Here is a 24,602-nt window from a genome sequence, read left to right on the forward strand (position 1 = left end):
TGCGCTACCCTAATGCGAAGAGCAATATGATTGGAAAACGAACTCGTATATGTACGCCATTGTTTTTAGTTTTAGGGAAACGTATAGCACTGATCTAGAGTTTTTCACGTTCTGGACGAATAACCGCCATAGAATAATAGCCGATGATTTGCCTTCACGTAGTTAGCATTTGAGTCCCCGAGGGATAAGAGAGGATAAGCCAACCCATGGCTATGGTCGCAAGTGGTCGCAATATAATTGGACAATGGCAAATGTATAAAGTTCGGGCTTACTATGCTCAAAAGGCTTAACCTCATTTGGATTACGGTGCCGAGGCGGGAGCCAAAATTGTCGGATGAAACGCGGGGAAGAATTGCGCTACCCTAATGCGAAGAGCAATATGATTGGAAGATGAACTCGCATATGTACGCCATGCTTTTAGTTCTAGAAAAACGTAATACCACTGATCTAGAGTTTCGCGTTCTGGACGAATAACCCCCATAAGATAATAGCCGATGATTTGCCTTCACGTAGTTAGCATTTGAGTCCCCGAGGGATAAGAGAGGATAAGCCAACCCATGGCTATGGTCGCAAGTGGTCGCAATATAATTGGACAATGACTACACTACTTGTATAAACTCCGTGCTTATTGTGCTCAAAAGGCTTAATCATGCTGTCTAGGGCACTTGGAGTTTTGGATCAATAGCCGCCATAAGTTTACGGTCGGTCAGCTGCCTCCATATTCTCGCAAGTCGAGTGGCAATAGGATTGGAATTGTCAAATCATGTTTCTGGTGTAGTCCCGGCGATAACGGTGGTCAGCCCCAACCTCCGCGTAAAGTGTCAGATTCTGGAAAATCCGGGGTACCTTGTCTGTACCTGACCAAGCGGACTTAAACCCAGTATAACATTCATGAAAACAAGCTTTAGTTCCGCATTATCTTATAAAGTACCTTGCTTTCCTGCTGCGTTTTCTTCTTCTCTCTCGCACACCTTTGCGACACCAGGTTGGCATGTACTTGAAGCGTGTCTGATCCTCTTCTCAATAACCGGAAGGCATTCTCAAAGTTATTTCTCCCATCACGAAACACACGACGGTCAAAATGGCTTCAATCAAGCCTATGACTGAGAACATTGAGCATTCCATCGCCACAAAGGGGATGGAAGCTCACATTGAGAAAGTTAACATCCCTATCATGCGTACCAAGGAAGATGACCTTGGTGTATGGCAGAGTGTAAAGAGATACAAACGGGTGTCCGCCTTGGCAATGATTGCAGCGTTCAGCGCCTCGCTGGATGGCTACCGTAAGTGTCAACTAGGCTGCCCATTTGGACTTTTGAAATAACAACCAATAGAAATCAATCTTAATGGTGGCATCGTCGCCAACAAGGGCTTCATCCGTCAAATGACCTCTTCTGAGACAAAGATCATCAACAGCAAATATGTCTCCGCGTGGGGGGAATCCAGGCTGCTGGTCAAACAATCGGTCAAATTGTGTGTAATTCATCAAAATATAGATCCCGGGAGATACACAGGCATACGCTAACATAGATTTCCTCAGCTTCTTCAATACGCCACCGAAAAGTTTGGTCGAAAAGTGGCCTTTTACATCCTAACCGTCTTCCTTACGGCGGTAAGACCAACGCACCCTGCAATCTCTGCACCGTTTAGCAAGGCCCCCTTTCACTGAGAAGAGGATGTAGGGTGCTGACCAAATTTGCTTTTTCATAGAGTATCTTCGCAGAGTCATTCGCTACTGGTTGGGGTACCTGGCTTGGGGCAAAACTCCTCTCCGGCTTAGGAGTTGGCATGTTACAGGCCACTCTGCCTTTCTATATCTCAGAGATCGCACCCACCCAATTGAAGGGCTTCCTTATTAATGCGTATACTTTGTGAGACAGGTCTTTTGTGGCACTCCTTGTTGAGACACCTGCTAATACCAACGTAGCTGGTTTGTTTTAGGACAGCTGTTTGCTTCAGTAGCACTCAACAGACTCAATGCTCATGATCCATATGACTTCCGAACCGCTATATATACTCAGGTACGCAACAGATTCTGAGGACGGCTTTAATAAATCCAACCATGCTAACCTAGCTCTACTAGTGGGCGATGATCGGGATTTCCATCGTCATTATCGTCTTCATTATTCCAGAATCTCCGTGGTGGCTAGTCAGCAAGGATAAACAAAATCAGGCGACCAAGATCCTTCAGCAGTTCTATGGCCGTGTAGAAGGATATGATGTTCAGGAGAAAATAGTGCGCTTTTCCCCCAAGCTATCTTATGTTGGCTGCCTTATAGTAACATGCTAATAGAACGCCATGGTGGCCACTGTCGCTGCGGAGCGCCGTGCTGCGAAAGAAAACGCACAAGAAGGATGGTTGTCTATTTTCCGCGGTAGGAACGGTGTCCGATTCATTATTGCAGCATGGCCAAAGATCACGCAACAGTTCGTTGGACTATCTGTGTTCAATACTTATGCTACCTACTTCTGTAAGTGACAAAAGCCCTTCCTGCCGGGTCAATTGACACGAACGTTTAGTCCAATATGCTGGCAACAAGAATCCATTCCTCGTGACCCTGATCCTCTCTTGCGTACAAATTATCTCAATGATCTTCACCTCGACGCTCACGGACCGCTTTGGCCGTCGCCCCCTTACCGTGTGGCCGTACGCTGTCACAGTTTTATCTGTTCTATGCCTCGGCATAATCGGGTGCTTTGATTACACCCAGAAAGCTACCAGCTCCCTTTTGGTTGGTCTTTTATGTCCATTTATTATCAATGCCCGTGTCTAACGATGTACCTAGATCTTCTTTGCATGTTTGGCAACCTTTACAACGACGGGTGCCTCCGCTATTGGATATGCCTACGCAGCTGAAGTTCCAAGACAGGCCCTGAGAGCGCAAACAGCTGGGTGGTCTCTGGCTTCTTCTAACTTTCTCTCAATCATGTTCAGCTTCTGCACACCCTTGATGATTAATGGGAATGCACATTGGGGCGTCAAGACCGGCTTCTTGTATGTGCACTATCTCGCTGTCTCCATTAAAGTTGATAGATTTACCTTCTGTTTTCTCTTGCACTAACTCTCCGAATACAGCTTCGCAGCTACCGGTTCTATCGCCGTGGTTATTGGCTGGTTCATTTTGCCCGAAGTAACGCTCCGAACGCCAGCCGAAATCGATGAATTGTAAGTTTAGAAGCGCCCTTTTTAACGCGACAATTGTAGCCGAATTATTTGCTAATAATATCTTCTTTTTACAGGTTTGAAAAGAAGGTGAACTTCCGTAAGTTCAAGGGACATGTCACCGATGTTGAGGTTATTGCGAGGGCGCATTCTGGAGTAGTCCCACAGTCTGGTTTTGTGTAAGCGAGTGCGTGACTAGTATGGCACATAGTGAGAACAGCGAACTGATTGGAAGGTATGGACGGCGATAGGTAATCTGCTGCTACTTCTGCTGGTTGGCCCGGCCCGCCTTGAGGTTTTTGGCCAGACAAACAGTATACGATCCGCATTTGTGCTTGCAGTACTTTCTCTTTTCCTGTTTTTCTCCGAACCCTTTTTCCTGCCTTTTCGTCTCTCGCTGTGAGATATCGTTGCGAAGGGCTAAATATTGGTTATTTTGGATAGCAATCGCATTCGGGGAGATTTAAATTGGACATGTAATACCGTATATCATTCAAACCCAGACCAGATCCAGCACCTCAAACCTGGAAATTCCGGATATAAAAAGGACCATTTCAATGTCCCATTCGTTAATATTTTGATGGTGCAGTTGTCATTTTTTCCTAGTTGAGTTGATGATTTTGCGGTGGTTTAACCTTGGCCAATGCACGCGCAGCGCAAGCAACTCGTAGACAGTGCGAAGCCGATTGTTACTTTGCCCAGGACCTAGTGAGAGGTCCGCGAAGGCTAATAATATAATTGCTATCAAGAGGCAGCATTTTACCTTAGTAAGTAAGTAGGTAGATAGTTTCGACCCTCAAACTCTATAAAAGAACTTCCGTCGCCGTGTGATATAAAAGAGCTAGAATTTCTTAGTGGGGCTTCCTTTTCGTTTGATTCGCTATTTATAAAGCTTATTGGGGAGATAGTGACTATATTAGTCTAATTACACTCGCACGTGGAGAGTAACTAAGCAAGTTTAACTTGCTTAGTTACCTCGCCTAACGGTCGGCTACTAGCGTCCAGCTCTAATGATGAGACAGTGCGGCTCTGGGACCCATCGATAGGCGCGGTTACCCAGACCCTTGGCCATTTAGGTTGGGTTCTGTCGGTTGCCTTCTCGCCTAATGGCCGGATGCTAGCGTCCGGCTCTAGTGATCAGACAGTACGACTCTGGGACCCGGAGACAGGCGCGCTTACCCTAACCCTTAAACGCCACTCGGATTGGGTTCGGTCCGTGGCCTTCTCGCCTAACAGCCGGCTACTAGCGTCCGGCTCTGATGATAAAACAGTGCGGCTCTGGAATCCGGCAACAGGCGCGCTTACACAAACTTGGAATGTTGAACAAATCCCCACTACACTTGAATTTTCTTACGACGCTTTATGTATCCACACTAATTCCTGCGTCCTTGATATCCAACCCAGGTGTGACATTCTTACATCTCGTCTATCTCATGCGAATCCAAGCATCTCCGTTGAGCAGGGACAATGGATAAAATTGAATGGTGAAAAGGTTCTCTGGCTTCCTACGAGTCTCGACCTACCTGTTCCAAGAACAATGGCGGTACACTTGTCCTGAGACACTCATCAGGGGGGATTTCCTTTATCGGGTTCGTTGTTTGAGGAGTTGACTAGGGCGGGGTGGTTCTTCTGTCCAGATGAGGATTATGAGTACGAGACTTAGAAACGGGGGATACAATTGGATAATAGGATAAATGGACATATGATGGGGGGAAAGCATATTGCCGACTGGCTTCATCAGGATCATTCAGAACCAATCAGATCGGACCGCACGCTTTTCATTCTCATGTATGCTTCGGCCATTTTTCATACTTGAGCCCCCTGGCCAACCAACAACCAATTGTAAATCCGGCAACGGAACCCTGCTCATCTCGTTGAAACACTACAGTCCAGTCCCCTGGAGCCGGTGCATCCAAACCACGAGGACAAGTTAAAACCCAGACATCGTCTCCGAGATATCGCATGGGCGTCGCATGCCCCCGGCCCAGGTACCCAGCGAATATACCGTAAAACATCCCTGCTTCACCGAAGCAGTGGAAGGTAGAATCAATCTCGGCGCAGTGATATGGACCCTGGAAAAAATCTTCTTTAAGTACAGATTCCTTAGGAGTAATGCGCCGAGCAGCGAGCTTGCGATTGTCGCCCAGGCGATGAATAATCAATAAGTCTCCATCGATTGTTGCGATCATCGAGTCTGATTTACCGGAGATTCGGGAGCTGAGCCGGATTGGTTCTGGAGAGCCAGCGTAGCTGATGGCTACCTCACCTTGCTTCTCAGCCTTGGTAACGACAATTGACAACTGGGTGTCCTCGTCAAGGAAGGCGCCGAACCATTCGTTGGCTGGTTGGATGGACGTCACCTCAGGCTTAGGAAGATTTAACAGAGCTCGGAAGATATCAATATTGGGTCCACTCGCGTCTGCGTCGTTGTTGAACAGAACAACGACAGAGAGGCGCTCTGCGGGTGCATGACGCCGGTGCAGTCGATATCCTCGCAGCGCACCACCGTGGCCAATTGTATGCACACCATTAATGTCAACATGACCCAACCCAAACCGGTATCGCGCGGGAGTACCATCCTTGTACTTGGGTGTTGCAATGGCTTCATTGTACCAGCTGACTGGATCAGAAGAACACCGATCGAGATACTTCTCGTAGGCAATCATATCAGTCAGCGAAGCGACGAGTCCAGCATCACCAGCCCATTCCATTCGGTTGACCGCTGGCACGTATCCATGCCCTTCATCTCCTTCGTAGCCCACACAGGGAGGCGGATGTTTTGCGGTATTCGGGCAGAGGAAAGCCGTGGCCATGCCAGCCGGTCGCAGAACTCGCTCTTCGAGCAGCTTCCCGAGAGATTCACCCGTCGCACGTTCAATTGCTTGAGCAACAATGTGGAAGTTGAGATTGCAATAAGAAAACTCCGTTCCCGGCTCGAATTGGAATGATTTCGTGAGCTCAAGCATTGGAGGACAATCCCTAGCAATCAAAAACTCGTCATCGGGCTTCGCGCCCATTAGAGTGGTCATAGCCCAGTAGTCGCGCATACCAGATTGCATGCTGCATAGTTGGTCAATCGTCAAGCCACTGTCCTTCAGTTCTGGGCTTAGTATGTCTCTCAGATGAGCTGAAAGCTGCTGTCGAACGTCGCCTTGAGCAGCCAAGGCTGGAGGAGGATTTCGCTCTAAATCAATCAAGAGAGCACAGACAAATTGCTTGGTTATTGAACAAATGGGAAACAGTGTATCGGCTGTGAGGGTAGACAATGTGTCCAGGTTGGCAAAGCCCCAGATCCGCTGGCCGATGACCTCGCCATCTTTGACGACGGCAACCGCACCCCCTGGGCCTCGGCAACGCCGCGCAATGTCATTCAAGATATCTTCGACATGTTGCTTGGTGATCTCCATGATTTGAGTTGATGTAGGAAGGAAGGGGTTGCGATCTTCGTGTTTACCCCACTTTCAGTTATCGGGGGGTTGATAACAGCTGATTACAGCACAGCTGGCGTTTACTTCCACTCGGACTTCTGCTGTATTATTGTTATGGGTCCTGACAGCCTCATGCCCTTCTTCTGCTCCGGTTGACCGATTCCAGAGTATATCGTGTAACAAATCACAGCATACGCCCCATAAAGCGCGGCCAGGTGTAGTGCCACGCTGTGCTACTAGAAAACAGAAATATAAAGGGCAAAACCAATGCATAAAATGTTACACTCGCTTCGAGGTTTTCGTATAAACTATCCAAGTACTTCATGGCACTATATACAAATGTATGGCCCCTGTTATAGCACGGACCTGCTGGAAAAGCCATTGCCTCGGCTCAATCTCATTCAGAGAAACGTCGCATCACTGGCTGTTACAGTAAGTTTGATCTGCCTTTGAGTTAATCTCCAACATGATGGGTCGGGTTGGGAGTATCCCACGTCGAAGTGGCTGCCAAGAGTGACGGTGGTATCCGAGGGTGGCCCCACACATCCGGAGTGTTAATCGCATTGTCTTCGGGTACTTCGGGTACCTCCATGGATGTATTCCAATGTTACTTACTATTCATTACAAAAAGAAAGATCAGATCAAATGACGAACCTGGACGTCTACAGTAAAATAGACAATAAGGGATATAGATTAACAAAACTCAATAGTTCCAAGACATCGGTCCAGATGCAGTCTAAGAAAAGCACAAGCAGCACGTAGATCCCCCTGCCAATCCCGAATCTATAAGATCTCAACAGGGGGGATCTAATAATAGGCAATATAAGGAGATTAATAAACCCCTGATCAGAATGGATGCTAGCGGAGTCTCCGCCCGTCAGGGTGCCTCCGAGAATTCCTGCATATCCGTCCTCGCCTCCGACCCACCATGACATAGGGCCAAGGGCAGGGTCAAACATTTTCAATTGACCGATCCAAGGACGGAGAAAAAAGGCAGCGAAACGGATGGGAATATCCGGGGAATCGGGCAAATCATCGACTGAAGCCTTCGAGACCCACGAATTTTGCATAAAATTAGAACCAGTCAGGTCCTGGTTTAGCCAATCGGCTTGAGAGAACCACAGTTAAAGTGGGCCGGCAAACGTGTCTCGCCCCACCCGATCCGCAACTCTGCGCAGTGGCGGAATCTAGACCGAGTTTTCATTGTCCAGACTCGACTCTCGTTCCTTCTTCTATCCTGTTCTTTCCCATTTGTGCCTCTTCATCTTCTTCATCTTCTTTCCCTGGCTACATTCTTTTACTCCAGGCTTTTTCTTTCTTCTTTCACACATCTCCAATTCTTTCATTTGTCTATCAAACACTCGTTTCACTTTCAAAATGCGTTCCGTTCAGTTCCTTGCCCTCGCGATGGCCGTCGCTACCTCCGAGGCTGTCTCTCAGGGTTTCAACTACGGTGCCCTCAAGGCTGACGGCACTGTCAAGACTCAGTCCGACTTCGAGACCGAGTTCAACACTGCCAAGAACCTCGTTGGCACTGATAATGCCTTCACCAGTGCCCGTCTTTACACCATGATCCAGGGTGGCACCACCAACGGCCCCATTGAGGCTATCCCCGCCGCCATCAAGGAAAAGGTTACCCTTCTCCTGGGTCTCTGGGCCTCCGGTGGTGGCATGGCCAACGAGATCGCCGCTCTCAAGTCCGCCATTGACACCTACGGTGAGGACTTCACCAAGCTCGTCGTCGGTATCTCCGTCGGCAGCGAGGATCTTTACCGTAACTCGCAGACCGGTGTCGAGGCCAACGCTGGTGTCGGTATTGAGCCCTCCGAGCTCGTTGACTACATCAACCAGGTCCGCTCCGCCATCTCCGGCACCACCCTGAGCGGTGCCTCTATCGGTCACGTCGACACCTGGAACTCCTGGTCCAACAGCTCCAACTCTGCTGTCATCGAGGCCGTTGACTGGCTCGGCTTCGACGGATACCCCTTCTACGAGAACACCAAGGCCAACTCCATCGACGACGCCAAGTCCCTCTTCGATACCGGTGTTGCCAAAACCAAGGCCGTCGCCGGCGACAAGGAGGTCTGGATCACCGAGACCGGTTGGCCCGTGACCGGTGACAGCCAGAACCTGGCTGTTGCCAGCGCTGCCAACGCTAAGCAGTACTGGGATGAGGTTGCCTGCCCTCTCTTCGGCAACACCAACATCTGGTGGTACATCCTCAACGAGGAGGGTGCCAGCCCCAGCTTCGGTGTCTCCAGCTCCGGTGACAACACCACCCCTCTATACGACCTCACCTGCAAGGCCTCCTCTTCCTCCAGCTCCGCCGCCGCCTCTTCCAACACTGGCCTGGCCGCCGAGAAGTCCGGCTTCGTTTCTTCCGCTGCCCCTGCCTCTGCCACTGGCTCTGGCTCCTCTTCCGCCTCCGGGTCTGGCTCTGATGCCTCCGGCTCCAGCTCCAGCTTTGGCTCTGCTTCCGGCTCCGGCTCTGCTTCCCCTGCCAGCTCTGCCTCCGCCTCCGTGACTGGCCGCCCCTCCACCAAGCCTAAGGCTTCCAAGAGCGCCTCTGCCTCTGCCTCTGCCTCCGCCTCCGCCTCCGCCACCGGTGCTGCCTCCACTAGCTCCGGTTCGTCCGCCTCTGGATCTGGTTCCAGCTCCTCCGGCTCCGGATCTTCTTCCTCCGGCTCCGATGCTGCTTCCGGCTCTGGATCTTCCTCCTCTTCTTCCGCCTCTCCCTCCTCCAGCGCCTACACTGGCTCCGCTGCCCGTGTCACTGGCTCTGCTGCCGGTGCCCTGATCGCTGCTCTGGCTCTTGCCTTCACCTTCTAAGCGCATTCATTTTATTGGGCGATTCGGAGTGATTGGTCGGATGATACCTCACTCACCTTAACCTGTCTTATGATAGTTGGTGACTTGTTTTCATGTGCTATTTTCTTACTTTCGTTGAAATACCTTACAATTCGAGATGTGTTTTAGATTTCCTGTACATTATTTTAGTGAATCGCATTCTTCAAAAACTAAGTGTTCGCTATGATAGCCTTGTGTAGAGCTGGATAAATTCTTGAAACACACCGTAAATAACGTCTCTTACAGGTGGCCTTCTAGGCTATTACATTTCTCTCATAGTTTAACCGCGCCCTCAGCTTCCACATCGCGCCCAAAACCCGATCTATAAATCCGAGAGCCTCATCATACGCCTTCGTTGTAGCTCTCTCTACCTCGGAAGTAGGATCAACCATTACAACCTAACGAACTACTGCCAGGTGCTGAAAAAAATGGAGCAACATGGGATGGACAATCTTCGAACTGTGTTCACTATCAGATCGAGTGGAAGGTTACCCTGAATAATCGAGCTGTGAAAAAGGACACGGAACAAGACTTGGTTCTGCCACCTAGTTCTTACTGGCAGAAGATAAAAGAGGAAGCTGCGGATCGTTTGCGTCGGAAAATAGCCTCTCACAGACGGGTAAGATTAGATGATACTTCTGTTGTCGTATCTGTAAATGACAGTTCCCAACGAGATCTTACGAAGAATTTTGAGGGCACTAGTGTTGATTGGACACCAGTGGAGAAGCAGCTGCTAGCCTGGGCCCATCTCTGCCACCTTGGCAAGCAGCTTCTACTGAAGATATCCATTAACTATATAGAGGATAATTCGTCCAGATTGGATAAGCGAGGAAAATTATCGGTCACGAAAAGGATGCTCGGTGTACGAGATGCTGAGATTGACGCCGAACAGGCTTCTGGTCAGCAATCAGTTTGGCGGGATGTCTACAGAATCATGCGATGTCCTGGACCTCCATGCCGCCACGAAGGACAATACTGCTGGCAGGACCCGGATGGGAAAAAAACACTATAAACTACGATCAGACCACCTGAAAAGTCTCATCAAATACGTGCAACAAGGAGGGGTGATCCAGACCCATGATGACATTCCTGATAGCCTTCGCGAACAGCTTTATGCAGAGGAAAACCAGCGTTTTGAAAGATTGAAGAAGAGCTCGGATAACTCTGCAAGCGTATCCACATAGCCTCCGATCCACCTTCACGTCCTCCTAGCTCAGTCATCCCAAGTTACAATTCCCACTGGTTCTCAACTTACGAAACCAGCTTCTCAGAAAATTGATTCACTTGATATTCCTGGGCTTCTCAATAAAGCAGTCGAGGAATATGCTACCTGGCATCAGTCACGGGTGAGCAGCGAGACCTTTAGGGAAAATATACAGATAGCCCGCGATGTGGCCCTTAAAAATTGTCTGGACTTCAGCAGATCCACGAAGACCAAGATCCTGAATTTTTTTGTCAAGCACGGCGTGAAAGCGGGAGCAGCGCGACGCTTTGTTAGCGATATTAGCGATTGGGTGAAGCGACATAGAGATGAACGGCCATAAAGAGTCCTTGTAATTTGTCTAGGCATTAAGCAGTTAGTGATTAGAGAGCACTACGCACACATGATTGATTTATTTAACTGTCGCGATTTCAGCTTGTTATGAGTACTTATTTCCCAATTCCTTTCATCGCAGAATGATCAATATTCAACTATTTTCAAAGGCTGGGAACAACCAGCCTTTCATCTATTCTGGACGTGGTGCCTATTGTGCTATATGTAGTGAGCGTTCTGTTACTAACGTGCGCAAAAATTAGCAGCTGTTCGGCTGTGCCAGATTTCCTAGTACCTGCTGGCCGATCATCAAATATAACACCTGTGATGCTAGATGCCCTCTATGGAGATCTCGCTCAACAACCTAGTTTACATATATCCGGCCTCTAATCAAATTGATTACAATTTAGCCTTTCGAAATATGTCGCCCAGAATCTACGAAATTTATTGAAGCTCGTGGGGAGTCCGATGAGATGAAATTGGGGATTTCTGGCCTGTGTCTGGATGAGTCAAACTCATTCTCCAACCACATCGGTGGACGTTGTGCGCAGATGGTCACGGACAGGCAAAGTTCAATATTCGGTTGCAATTCCTGAGATCTGGTATCCGGCCATCTAATCTGCATATTATCGACAATACCCACAACCGTGAGATGAAATTAGAACCCAACAGGAACGTTTCTAGGCTGTCCCACATACCTATCCATAACTTATCCATGTAGTTCCGAGGGATGCCTTTCTGCTCCTAACTCGCATGGCCCACAAGATGCTTCCTTGGTCCTTATTACTTGGCTCGAATGATACCCAATTAAGTTCCAGGTTGCATTCTGCGTATTGCCTGTAGCCTTGGATTGGCGTCGCACTCGAAGGCAGTAGAACGTCAAGACCGACACAGCCAGTATCAAAGGCACACCAAGGCCTACACCTAATCCCACTCCAAGGCCAAGTACTGACTTATACGATCCGCTTTTGTCCGTGGTTGACACAGAAGTATGTGTTGAGGAAGGTGATGAGGGTGTAGTGGACGGGAAATTGGTCGAAGAGCTGGTCGAGTTGGTCGTAGAGCCAGATGATGTGTCGGTTGATGAAGTAGACGAGACGCCATTCTGAGCGGCAGTCACATTGACACCTGAGTCTCCCTCCCACATCCACGTTTCTACACTCTGCTCACAGGCAGTCTTGCCATCGACTGCAATACTGCAAGTAAAATTGCCTCTCAGGGTGCCAGAGCATGTCAGGAGATTAGCCCATTGGTCTGTGATTGCTATAAAGAACAGAGAAGTACGTCGTTAGCCTTTGGATAGAATTGGCCGCAAGTTCCCGTGACATATCATACGTACTGGTATAACATGCCCGGGGGCAATCGGCTATCGGCCATGATGAATCCGTGCAGGCACCGCGGTATGCAATGTTGTATCTCGCTGCATAACAGAGACCATTCGAGAGACAAGCCTCGCCTTTGAGGCAGCAAGCCTTGCTATCAGGACAAGAAACATAATTTCCGGCTGCGCCACCGTTAGGCCAGTAACATTCTGCCGTCGTCGAAGGGACGAGAACTGCCAGAAAGAGAGCTCCTCGTATCGCCAGGCGAGTTTGAGAGGCCCAGAAACTCGACATTTATGCAAAAATTTTACCAGTAGGGCTTGTTTGAGAAATGGATCACAAATACATTCATATAATCGAGTAGCCCCAGTTTCCCCTCTTTTTCTGTCTAGCTTTCTCTCCAGGTAATCGATCAACCTCCTATAAGCGCCCAAGATCAGAGAGAACATGGCCCCTTCCTGCAAGTTAACCGTCGCTAATTGGTGTGGTTTTGGGGCTAGCACAAATTACCCGCCGGGGCCCTTGTCCCTCTTCATGGTTGGAAATTACGGCCCCGGGAGCCGTTTCTCCTCTCTTGTCACCAAGGTCCCCCATAATTCTTCACATAGGCAGAGTCAAGCAGATTTCCAACAATAAGTGCTTCCTCGGTATATCCAGAGCCTGATGCATTCTCTCCAAAACAAGATCAACCCCATCTTCCTCTGAATCACAACGAGCACGAATCAATCTAGCCCCTACTACTGTATTTTCTGCTGCATTAGTTCGTGACCGATGCGCAGGATTAGCGCTTGAAAAGGTACGATCCCCGGGCGTGGCTGACATAAACCGTACTTCTACCTTCACATCAAAAATTACACCTGTCTCGTTTACCAATTGGAGGCATTTCTCACACAACCTAATCATAGGCGGGAAGCTTCACAATTTATTTTTCTTTCTATAGGCTGGCACACACATTGAGCTTCTAGACTTTTTCTATTTCCTAAACATAATTTGTTTACACATGATGTTCCAGATTTACAATTTTTCAAGGTTATAAATATTCGCAAGCTTCCTTTGAACATAAGGGACTAAAGTCATGCTCAAGGCGCTAGCGACTTCGGCTCACGGGTCCAGTGAACTGCCTGAATCAACCGACAGGGGCTTTTCTCGCACCGAGGCACATAGCTCGACTTTTTGCATTAATTCAGGCAAGAAGTAAAGTTCCGGATTAGGCAGGTTTGCTTTCTCCAACAGCAACTTGTGTACTAACTCAATATGACTGGGTTGAATCAAGTTGCGTTGCAATATAGAGATCTCCGGCATATGCTCACTTCTCAAAACGATTGCCCACAAAGTGGACAATCTTTTACACCCGGAATGCAGTTCCTACAATATATTACGGTGGCCCCAGAGGTGCCGTCCTTCTTAGTGATCATGTTGCAGCTCGCGCATACCCTTGAACCGCCTAACAGGATTATGTCAAGACAGACATCACAATGTTCGTAAAAGGCCTGTTGCGGGGGACAATCTCGGGGGAAACAGGGGACGTTGGCGTTGAGCAGACATTCCTCACGCAGTCCAGTCTTGACTTTGAGAAGATTGGTGACCTCATCCCAAGGTCCTGCACTGTTTCCTCTTGCGAAAGAAGGGACTTTGTAAGAGGACCTTTGTCTTCTACAGGACTCTTGAAGGGGAGTAACTCCCAGCTTGTCTTCACTTTGGGCGTCGATGTCGGGGTGGTCGAGCAACACTTTCACCACGTTGACTCTGTCCTTGCAAACGGCTGCAAACAATGGTGTTCTGCCAAATATGTCCTTGGGATTCGGGTTACATCCGGCCTTCAAAATGTGCTGCACCAAAGCGCTGTCGCCTCGCGAAGCTGCCCAGTGTAATGGCAGGCGCTCGAACTCATCTCGGAAGCTTGGGTCACCAGACTCTTGAAGTATTGCTGTGAAAGAACTTTCGTCTTTATCTATAAGTGACTTTGATAGACAAGACAGCGCATAAAAGTAAGGCGGCAGGTTTGTGTCCATTAACCGGAATGGAGTGTCTGCACCACTTTCAAGGAGCAGTTTGGTGATTTTGACGTAGCCCTTTCTTGCTGCGGCGGTCAGAGGAGCTGCTGGGATGCGCTCGTGACCGCAGTAGTTACTGTGATTTGAGTTGATGTTGGCATTCCTCTCAAGAAGCAGTCTAACCGCCGCCTCATGGCCATTATTTGCTGCTGCATGCAAGGGTGTTTCATGACGATCGTTTTCGTGGTCAAGATTAGCTCCTGCGTCGAGTAGCAATTTTATAACCAATGCATGATCACCCATGGTGAATAGTGATCTAGGACCGAGTCGGACTCCACCACCACCTTTCGCAGCGAAGAAGACTGGGGTCTCGTTGCTTTTGTTTTCAAAATTGACATTGGCACCTCCATCAATCAAAAGTCTAACCACTGCGGCATGGCCGTAGGCTGCAGCGTAGAAGAGTGGTGTGAAGCTCTCCTTTGTCGCAGAGTTGGGGTCAGCTCCACGGTCAAGTAATAGACTGACTACTGTCTCGTTGCCAGACCCTGCAGCCCATATAAGAGGCGTGCGGCCAAGATAGTCCCAGATATCGAAATTGCTGCCAGTATGGGAGAATCCCTCTACAATGTGTTCAAGGCCAAATAGTGAGGCAAGATGGAGTCCTGTGAAACCGCATTCGGTTCCTGACAGACCGAAGATTTCTCGCATGCACCGAGAAACTTTGGCATCGTTTCCGATGAATGCAGGGAGAAGGGAGTCACTTCCAAGACTCTGGCGGAGATGGGTATTTAGCTCATGAGCCGAGTATTGATAAAACGGGTACTCTCCTCGCTGTACTTTAGGGTCATCTTGGGTCAAACAAGGACCATCAAAGTTGTCGAACGACAGATATGTAAGACAGGTGTTTGTGAGAAATTCATGAACATCGGGATACCAAGACTTGCACGTGCGTTTCAGATAATCTTGAGTTGTAAAATGTACAAGCTTAGCGATGTTGCTGGTTTCCTCTACAACGACCAAACCGGAGCAGACAGAGATCATCTCCTCGATGTCTATTATGTTCGTTTGGTCGAATTCAGGCTCTCCAATTTCGACTGCAATAGCGTCTTGCAGCTCAATAGCGGTAAGTGGTCGTGCCGAGAACGTAACCCATCCTAGAATCCTCTTGGCAAGGTCCTGGGAAAAGGAGCTTTGCTGCTCAATTCTCTTCATGGTGTCATCATATGCATGATCATATGCGCCTGAGCCAGTTTGAAATTGAGTGCCTAGGGTTCGAACTCTTTTCTCATTCTTCTCATCCAATAGTAGATTCAAATAGAGACGGGCGAGCAGAAACCTGGGATAAATTAGTATATTTTGGATGGTACGGCATTGTGGCACTCACATTCCCCCAGTGGATTCAATGATCTGATTCCGAATGTAGTTCCAAAGCTCGGGTTTCCTCTGAATGAACCCCGGAAGATAATCCAGGCTTGCATCAAGAAAGATTTCCACATCTTCTCTACTTGCTTTGATTTCCATGGTGAGACCCTCGCTGAGAAAGGCCTTTCCAAATTTATCGTCGTGCCGCGTGGTTGCAAGGACCTTGATATTCGTATGACCATTGAAATTGAGAAGGGTTCCGATCCATATGAGGAACTGACGTCGCACACGAACATCCAAGCACTCATCTAGTCCGTCAATGAGAAAGAACACCTCGCGGCACTGAGATATCACCAGCTCGAGTTGCTTTTGAACTTCCGCTTCAGATAAATGACTAGGTTTTTGTTGGCGTCGAGAATGCAAATCAGAGATTGTTCCACACAGGCCTGGGTTCCCCTGGAGCAACTGTCTAAGAAGACTCGAAATGAGGTCGAAAAATTCAAGTCGTTGCCGAAAGTCGAAATAAATATAAGTGATCGCAACACTGTCATCATTGGAAAACTTTTTCTCAAGATGGTCAATGACGATAGAAGTAAGTACTGTCTTGCCGGCCCCGGGAACTCCAGTACAGAGCAGGGTCTTTTTCTTTTCACTGGCGATCCAGAGGAGGAATTGCTCACTTTCCAGGAACCATTTGCCTGCACCTTCACGCCGCATGTTGAAGACTTTACTCTGTCGCTCCGAGGGATCTATCGCACAAATCCATGGGAGCATTCCATTGCGTAGCTGAGTGTCGCAATTCTCCTTCATCGAATGGACCTCCGCTCCAATTTCCAGGGTCAGATCCCTGAATACATCATCAGCGATGCAATTTCCGGGGCATATCAAGGAGATTATGCATAGATGAAAGGGGATAGATAACGAGAAGACTCCCATACTGATTGATTTTCCCCATGACCAAATTGAAAAGCGAAATGCAAGACGTGATGCGACTCCGCAAGCTGTTGACTTCCGCGGGATCCCAATTGACTCGACTCCATGCTCGAAGAGCCTTGTTCTTCCAGTTTGAAGTCGCAAATGCAAGAACATTGTACTTGCTCAACTTGTTTTCAATTTCTAGCAGCACCTCACGGCCTTTTTGAACAATTGATTCCATTTCGCTTTTCTGGTGCACGCTGAGGCCCTCTTTCGGAATGTCATTGAGATCATGGAGGACAGCCCACAAGCTTTTAACCCTATTGTCGATAATTAGCGCCACTTGGATATTCCAAGAATCGGGGGTTTTCCTACTCTCCAGAAATAGCCTTGAACTCACTGGGAGCTTGTGCAAACCGCTTTTTCAAATCATCGGCGAGTTTCAAAGTCGCGAGGAAATCCCCCACGCTAAAGCCGAAACTCATCTTGAATGTTCGAATATTGAGATCTAGCTCACGTCCGCCTTGAGGAGGGAAAAGTCGCAGAACGAGGAATGAGGAAGCGGACTAAGGCCGACGACAGTTCACCGGGCGGGGGTGGCTGAGTCGTTGTGCACGATAGCAAGGATCTGCAGTGTGGACCTTGTCAGGGCTACGGTGCTTGCACCGCGCCTTCCAATTTCAGAGAATACTGTTCCAGAGAAATAAAGATTAATAAATACGTACGTACACGAGAACAAGGGCGATCACTTTCAAGATAGGGTTGGGGAAATAATAAATTCGTGTGTACGCCGTATAAGTGAATCTGTATCATGGACAAGATACAGCTTTGAGGGGGAAGTCTCGGAGAAATACTGCAAGGCCTAAATTTAGGCGATGCTGAAGAGTTATGTATGGTGAAGAGGCAAGAAGCAATATCGACAGCAGTTAGAATCAATATTGATACATCACTGTTGTCTTAAGACAACATGGAAGGTGGGGTTAGCCGACACCACTCTAAACCTCATACCTCATAGTTTCAAGCACCATAGGACATCACTACTTCCACTCATCTCTCCCAAGCCTGATAATATCACACTGTTGCACAACCCAATATTTTGACGGTGCATCCCCACCTTCAGCCATACGAGCAGCTGCCACAGCAGCCCGACCAATAACAGCCTGATCCGCAGCTGCAGTTCGCGTTAGCATTCATTCATACATAATCTCTCAGCAATAAGGAGCTATACCAATTTTATCCTGAACACCCTGTCCTAGCTTATTCAAACTTTCCATAAACCCCTCCAAAAGCGCGACCTTGGCCTTCTCCCTACCAATAATCATACCAGGACGAAGGATAATAGCAGTCTCGAAATCCATCGCCTTGATAGCATCTTCCACTCCAACCTTCATCCTCGAATACGGCACCCACCCCCAAAGAAGACTTCTTGTCCCAGCGCTAGAAATGAAAACATATGTTTTCACGCCAGCCGCCTTGGCCGCTTTGGCATTCTCAATGACTGAGTCATGGTCAATCTTCCATTGATTTGCTAGTCCACCCGGTGCATTTCCCATCGTGCCGACTGCGTTGAAGACTGCTGTGGGTTTGGGTGATAGGGTGGAGATCATATCGGCCCATTTGAGGATGTCGGGTTCTTGTAGGGATTGGAGTTTGGGGGACCGGTTGTTTGGGAGTCTTCTTGAGATTGTTTTCACGGATTCGAATGTTTCTGTGGATAGGAGGGTTGCTAGGATTTGGGAGCCGACTGCTCCTGTGCAGCCGAATACTGCTGCTGTTGCTGGTGTTGTTGTCATTGTGGGAGATGGCTATCTCAAAGGCAGTGCGTTCTAAGCGATATTATAACGATGGACGTCTCTGAGAAGCTTGAACATAAGATTATAACGGTTTGTAGCTTTGAGAGTGATTGGGCGTAGTAGAGGTTGCCAACAAGGGGTACAAGGGACCGCCGTTCTCACTTGAGACTGGGATATCCAGGCCGGTAGGAATGTCAGAAACACAGTTGCTCAGATCTTAACAGATCCAGGTATTTATATTTTCGCAGAGGCAGGAATTCAAAAATTTGCGAGGGTTGTCCGCGGTGGCTGACGTTATCCATAGGCGATCGGCCGCGATCTGTGGCAAACAACCTCAGCCACGGATGCCGAGGTTGACCCTGGTTCATGAAAATTATTCGAGCATCGCCAGAGTCAAAGTGCATGAACGTGATTGATCGCGCGATATACGCTCGATCAATAATATACATGCTCTAATCTGCTTTGGTTACCGCGTGTATATAGGGAAGGAACTACAAAACATCATCTTTAACAATTCGTAAACAATTATTATACTTTAACATAATGTACAGGAGCAAAAGCAGCCAACCATATATACACGAAATGTCCCAAGGAAACATCAAGAAGTACGAACAGCCTTAAGCCTGGGACCCTCAGCCGAACTCTCCAAATAAACATCCATGTTCCTGGAAGTCATCTCCATGCCCTTGAGCGTAGGATCCGGTCTAAGCGGAGCATCCCCATCAATCCTCAAATCAGAGAAAAGCAAAGCCAAAGGCGAAGACTTCCAAATATATTGCCTTCTCGTGTGGAACACAGTAATCACCAAGAACACGAAACTCAACACAACCAGCACGATAGGAAGGATCATCCACGGCCAGCGCACATGGACATACGATTGAGTGGTCCACGCAGTACCGTTCTTGATGGAATTGCAGACCTTAGATCGAGCATGTGTCGTCAATGACGAGGCGAGTGATTCGAAGACGGAGTTGATTTCGGTGTAATTGCCATACGTGCCGTAGAGGGCTTCGATTGTATCGGATGACCAGCTCGGTCGATTGCTAATGGGACGAGAACCTTTGCCTTTTAGGAGTGGGGAGACTGAGTTTGACATGGCAAGCGTACTGAAGTAGTTTACTTCGTAGGTGCACTCCGGAGTGTCTTTGTTCTCGCGTCTCGTTCCATTCACGTAGCAGGTGTCTGGGGTGATTGCGACATTTTTACCGAAGGTGTACTCGGAGCTGAAGTTTGACTTGCCGTCGTTTGAGGTGACAGTTTCTGTGAATACTCCGCCGTTTACTGCTGCGTGATATGTGTCGACACAATAGTAGAGGGCGCATTCTGTTGCGGTGACGTCGGGGGGTGTACCGTAGCCGGATGCGCTGATGACCGTGAAATTGAGGATTAGTGCGAGATCCGTTGTGTCCAACTTAATGAGAGGTTTGTAGGTTGTAGTGTTAATCATGGTGTTCGTGTTGATGGCCGTGTCGAAGGAGAACCCATTGGGTAATTTGTAGTTGTATGAGGAATAAGAACCGAAGGATTCTTTGCTCAGTTTTAGAGAGTCCGTAATGTTTGAACAGCGGCTGCAGAAACCGAGAGACTGATATGGAGAGAATGTGCAGTTTCCGGTTGCGCACTCCATCATGACATTTTTACTGTTTGGGCTCTGTTCTTGGAAGAGACCGGAGTAGATGGCGCCCATAGTTGAAAGTGGGACTTTGTTCATTCCCGGTCCAGCACCCTCGCCATAATCGGTGTATAGACTGGAATTGCAGACTTGGATGGATGATTTTCCAGAAGCATGAATCGACCGCTCTTGGATTCCCATAACCTGCTGAACAAAGGGATCGGTGGCTGCTGCCAGCACAAGAACTAAACATCCGAATGTCACGAGGTGGCTGTAGTTGATCAGTGTTAGTCCAAACGAACAGTTGTACAATTACCTAAATAGATAGCTCACCGAGGAACAAATCTCAACAGCGCAATAAAGGCCCCCGCCGGTCCGCGACTAGCAGCATCTAGTAGCGCCAAGTCACTGAGCTTATTTCCATTGCTGAACCACGACCATTTGAGCTGCGACAGACCCTCACAAACAATGAAAACCATAGAAGCTTTCATCACAGTGGATAGCACCGAGACCAACGCGTTAAGCGTGATGCCATACGGCCACTCAGGCATAGGCTTTCCATCGTACTCGTACAGCACCACAATAATCGCAACCAGAAACACGACCGACGTGAGACAACTCAGAATTTCCAGGGTCCAGCTAGAACCCCAGAAAAATGACTGAGACTGGAGAACCGCCTTTTGCTCTGCCGTAGACAATGGTCGTGTCTTACCCGTCTGAGTCGCTGGCGGGTCGTCTAGTCGCACATAAGTGAGCGGATACTCATTCTTAAACTGCGACATCTCGGCTGTCAACAGACATTCTAGGGATTCATTCGACTTTTGAGGAACATTGAGAACATTCAGGAGAAAATTGGGACCAGTAACTTGATGGACGAGGCTATTTCCCAACCGAGCGAACAAATGAAACTAGGGCCATTCACGGAGCTGAACCTTGGTTTACTCTTGAATTGTTGGCGATAATCTATTCCTTGCGAAGCTTAGTGTCGGCCTTGTTCTCCACTGGATCGTCGGCTTGCCCTAACGGCTTAATTGTTGAACAGGGGAAAAGTGGACCTTGGAAAATAGTTTTGAGACACTCCTCCGTCAATTCTGGAAAGATGTGGATTCAGTTATTCACTTTATTTACCTCTGGAGATTAAGTTGTCCACTTTTTTCCTATTTGTCCAATTCTTAAAATATCATGCCGGATCCGAATATCTATTGTACAGTATCTCAATGCTCATTTTCCAGTTGCGCCCGTGTAGATCATCTACTTCAGCTAAGCCATGCAGAATAGTAGGACTCGGAGGAACCGGAAATGAACCATTAAGTGATATCTCGGACAGCTGTATCATTTCCAAACTCGACAATCAATGCCGCATGGCATTCGAGTTACAGACGCGCTAACCAGGTGGCATTGTGGCGTCTGAGTCTTTGAGGAAGCCCAAAGAATTCCACGTTGTTTCCAAGGTCTATATCTCGAGTCTAAAGCTTTAGCTTACTTCTAACCATTACCTACGAAAAGTAGATGGCTTCGTGGCCTTATTCTCCAGGCCACTGTTGCGGACAACCTCTCCACATCAGCAATTCCTGCGCCTCCTGTAGAACCCAGTCACCTCAGAGCTTCGTGTTCTCTAAATCTTGGTGCTAACCAAAAGGCCTTTAAACATTCCTGTTGGTCTGCTGCCTCGGACACCGCCACAGTTAGCGCTCTCGGGCTCCTGCGCCCCGCCCTCAGCCACAGATGGTCTGACCGTCGTATAAAATTTCCGGCGAGGATGATATTGGACCCGGCTCATCAATCGCTCAGATGGAACCAATCAAGAAATTTGTCAGCTACTTGATAAGTCTTGAGTGGACAGAACAAGTTCAGCATGTTTGCAAGTTCTGCGATCGGACGAACTTCGCCAGTATCGTCTACGAAGTGAGTTGTTCCATATTATGCTCTAAATGACCTCGACACCTCTGACTCACGATGATATATAGGATGAGAATTTAATTGCAGTTGACAATATTCGGTCTTCGGGCCAGTTTCATTGGCTTATTATACCAAAGAAACATGTTGCTCGTGATATTGAGGGTTTAAACGGTGACCATCTCTCACTCTGTAAGACAAAGACGAAATCCGTATTTTAAAGAGCTATAACTTATGGATGTCCCAAAACGTAGTACAGGCCATGGATGGGGTGAAGCATCGCCTGCTCGAGTCTCGATGTCCCGATTTGCCCTCCTCAGATATACACTCGGGTTACCACAGGGGGCGACGCCCGCTACTGGGAGACATATTTTACCCAGATATTATCTCTGTGCATCATTTGCATCTCCATGTCATAGTTCAGCCATATCTATTTGGATGGATTTTCAGATATCCTGTATGGCTGTCACTCATGTGGAAGTCGGATGCTCAGGTCCTACGAGAGGTTCAGGAACTGGCGAAGAAAAATCCTTAGTCGTTGAACTATAGAAATATCTGCTACGAGTTTATGATGAATTGGCCCCATGTGACCCTGGATCCTCGCAATTTAGCCTCCTCGTACATGCCGACATCGTACAATGTAGAAAATCTCTCACTTTTTGTGGGGGCTAAGATACAATATAGATTGATTGTTTTGTTCACCTGGAATCTTCGTACGAATATCTAGTTCTTTTGTATCCTGAAATTCGAGATTAACTAAGACTCTATCACACTTAGAAAGAGCGATAGGCTCTTAAGGAGAATAGGGAGGTAGAGCTTCTACTAGAAACTCCCAATACGATTAGTAATAATAAGGAAGAGCTAAGTAGCGAGACCTAACTACGTGTTTAGATCCTAAGTTAACACGCCCTTAGAAAGAGACGGAAGAGTACTATATCTCTATTAGATATTAATAATAATAATAAGATCCTATTACCGTCGACATAGGAAGGAAATAATATATAGCTACGTATAGTAATAAGAAATCGAGGTTAAAAGCGGCTAAGGCGAGAGGATAATAACTTTATTTCGTATTAGTTATATCAAAATAATGTAAATATTACTTCTACCTAGTTTAAATCTTATATTCCTTATTTCTTTAGAAATAGCTATCGTAAGTGAAATACTAAAAAAACCACTCTAAACTACATAATCAATATCGGTCCTATGTTAGCAAATGTTTGCATTGTTTACGGTCCTATAGGAATTCCCACGGGGTCTACTCCCGCTAGGCCCACTCCTATGGGACCAAAATTTAGTCCTATAGGAGTCCCATGGTGGGAGTCCCGTGGGGAATGTCAAGGTCTAATAGAGACACTCCCTAGAGGGTAGTAAGTTGGCTTGTTAGATTATTGAACTTGTATATGTTATGAAATACCCTCTAAGTCCCCCTGTTTTGGTTTAGCTTTTTAATAAAATATCGCTCTACAAGCATGCTATTTTGTGTATGTAAGTGCGGAGATGACATACGCTGCTTATGCGCAGATGGCTCAGTTTGCAAGTCATGGGCGCATCGTGAGGCGGATGCTAGTCACATCACTGAGTTGCTACAAGCTCCCTTAGCTCCAAGGTAACGCCATCCACTCAGCTTTGAAAACTTGTATGGAGAAGGCCAAATAGATACAGGCCAGATCTCGATATTATGCTTTTCGCTGGTATGATCTTAGAGACAGGATAGGGCAAAGAAGAGCAAGGAAATGAACCTTCACTTGAGCTTGTTCAGTGGGGGCGACGGCAGCGGCGATTGCGAACCACCGAATGAACTGAGTCATCGATGCAGGACGTCTTAGACTCGCGCATATCCGCCTCGTACTTGGCTGTCACACTTGGCTGTCACATGGCCAAGTTACATCCAGGTTCAGCATGGATTCCCATGTCCACACCTCGCGAAGGTCACCCTCTTTACCAGGGACTGGTGCAAGCTTGCCTAAAGGTGTCTCCCATGCTGTGTTGAGCCGCATTAGGTGGATCAGTTGCCAAGAAACCACAGCTTACCTCCAGCACACTAGCTTCCGGCGTGCTCTTGATCGCCCCTTCAATATGTCTATCGTGGCATGTAGAGATTGGCTGTTGATGCAAGTTCTAATCCTTTTTGGCCAGATGCGGCAATAGAGACAAAGCGGGGTATTCTTTGCTTTTTCAACCTTTCCAGGTAAGCAGTCGTGTATTCTCAAGAGTGGTGGATTTTTTGCTTTGGTTCACAGATTGACCCCTAGAGCTGTCAATCAGCCTCACTAGACAATCGGGGGGAACTGGGATGGACGAACAATGTGGAATGAGGCAATGCCCTACAGAGGGTTGGGGCTTAGCAGCGGCGGTTCAGCCCAAATGTTTTAATGTTCGAAACTAGTAGCTTTCTCTTTGACTCTACCATTTGTCTATCTTATAGCCTGGTTGACTGGCACATGTGGGCGAAATTGAACTTTTTCACTTTATTCATAATTCCAGTGACTTCTATGCCTCTCTGACCGTTCTAAAGACCGCGCAAGCACGAGCTGGCAAAAATGGCGGACGTTCTCGCAGTGGCGGGTTTTGCATATCCTATTGCTAAAGACCTCTTCAAGCTTGTGAAAAGGTTAAAAAGGCTCTATGAACAAATCAGCAATGCGAAAAACGATCTATCCAGTGTGATCAAAAGAACGATATCAGTGGCCCAGACGTACGACTTTTTCAGGGACACCTTGAAAGTTGCGAGGA

The 24,602-nt window shown here is 47.8% G+C and overlaps 7 protein-coding genes across 7 annotated transcripts; 2 read left to right on the top strand and 5 right to left on the bottom strand.

Moving 5' to 3' along the window:
• Window positions 1–1,081: 1,081 nt before the first annotated feature.
• N7446_000317 (uncharacterized protein) lies at window positions 1,082–3,346 on the top strand (the record flags this gene model as incomplete). Its single annotated transcript, XM_058509084.1, has 11 exons — window positions 1,082–1,283; window positions 1,335–1,477; window positions 1,541–1,612; window positions 1,711–1,871; window positions 1,928–2,021; window positions 2,084–2,236; window positions 2,294–2,471; window positions 2,521–2,732; window positions 2,787–2,995; window positions 3,077–3,166; window positions 3,241–3,346. 11 exons carry the CDS (start codon window positions 1,082–1,084, stop codon window positions 3,344–3,346), a joined length of 1,620 nt encoding a protein of 539 aa, XP_058378063.1.
• Window positions 3,347–4,947: 1,601 nt separating this feature from the next.
• N7446_000318 (uncharacterized protein) lies at window positions 4,948–6,570 on the bottom strand (the record flags this gene model as incomplete). The annotated part of the gene is made up of 1 exon (XM_058509085.1): window positions 4,948–6,570. One exon carries the CDS (start codon window positions 6,568–6,570, stop codon window positions 4,948–4,950), a length of 1,623 nt encoding a protein of 540 aa, XP_058378064.1.
• A 1,398-nt stretch (window positions 6,571–7,968) lies between these two features.
• Window positions 7,969–9,420, top strand: bgt2 (GPI-anchored beta-1,3-endoglucanase EglC; the record flags this gene model as incomplete). The annotated part of the gene is made up of 2 exons (XM_058509086.1): window positions 7,969–8,954; window positions 9,336–9,420. 2 exons carry the CDS (start codon window positions 7,969–7,971, stop codon window positions 9,418–9,420), a joined length of 1,071 nt encoding a protein of 356 aa, XP_058378065.1.
• A 2,505-nt stretch (window positions 9,421–11,925) lies between these two features.
• On the bottom strand, window positions 11,926–12,349 carry N7446_000320 (uncharacterized protein; the record flags this gene model as incomplete). Its single annotated transcript, XM_058509087.1, has 2 exons — window positions 11,926–12,127; window positions 12,312–12,349. The coding sequence occupies 2 exons, from the start codon at window positions 12,347–12,349 to the stop codon at window positions 11,926–11,928; spliced, it is 240 nt and encodes a 79-aa protein (XP_058378066.1).
• Window positions 12,350–13,600: 1,251 nt separating this feature from the next.
• On the bottom strand, window positions 13,601–17,050 carry N7446_000321 (ankyrin repeat domain-containing protein; the record flags this gene model as incomplete). Its single annotated transcript, XM_058509088.1, has 5 exons — window positions 13,601–13,636; window positions 13,728–15,624; window positions 15,673–16,497; window positions 16,589–16,885; window positions 16,941–17,050. The coding sequence occupies 5 exons, from the start codon at window positions 17,048–17,050 to the stop codon at window positions 13,601–13,603; spliced, it is 3,165 nt and encodes a 1,054-aa protein (XP_058378067.1).
• Window positions 17,051–17,602: 552 nt separating this feature from the next.
• On the bottom strand, window positions 17,603–18,358 carry N7446_000322 (uncharacterized protein; the record flags this gene model as incomplete). The annotated part of the gene is made up of 2 exons (XM_058509089.1): window positions 17,603–17,736; window positions 17,794–18,358. 2 exons carry the CDS (start codon window positions 18,356–18,358, stop codon window positions 17,603–17,605), a joined length of 699 nt encoding a protein of 232 aa, XP_058378068.1.
• Window positions 18,359–18,956: 598 nt separating this feature from the next.
• On the bottom strand, window positions 18,957–20,752 carry N7446_000323 (DUF3176 domain-containing protein; the record flags this gene model as incomplete). The annotated part of the gene is made up of 2 exons (XM_058509090.1): window positions 18,957–20,241; window positions 20,304–20,752. The coding sequence occupies 2 exons, from the start codon at window positions 20,750–20,752 to the stop codon at window positions 18,957–18,959; spliced, it is 1,734 nt and encodes a 577-aa protein (XP_058378069.1).
• Window positions 20,753–24,602: the final 3,850 nt, after the last annotated feature.

This window comes from Penicillium canescens, assembly GCF_028828765.1.
Source record: "Penicillium canescens strain IBT 15451 chromosome Unknown utg000001l_segment0_segment0, whole genome shotgun sequence".
NCBI lineage: Eukaryota > Fungi > Ascomycota > Eurotiomycetes > Eurotiales > Aspergillaceae > Penicillium > Penicillium canescens.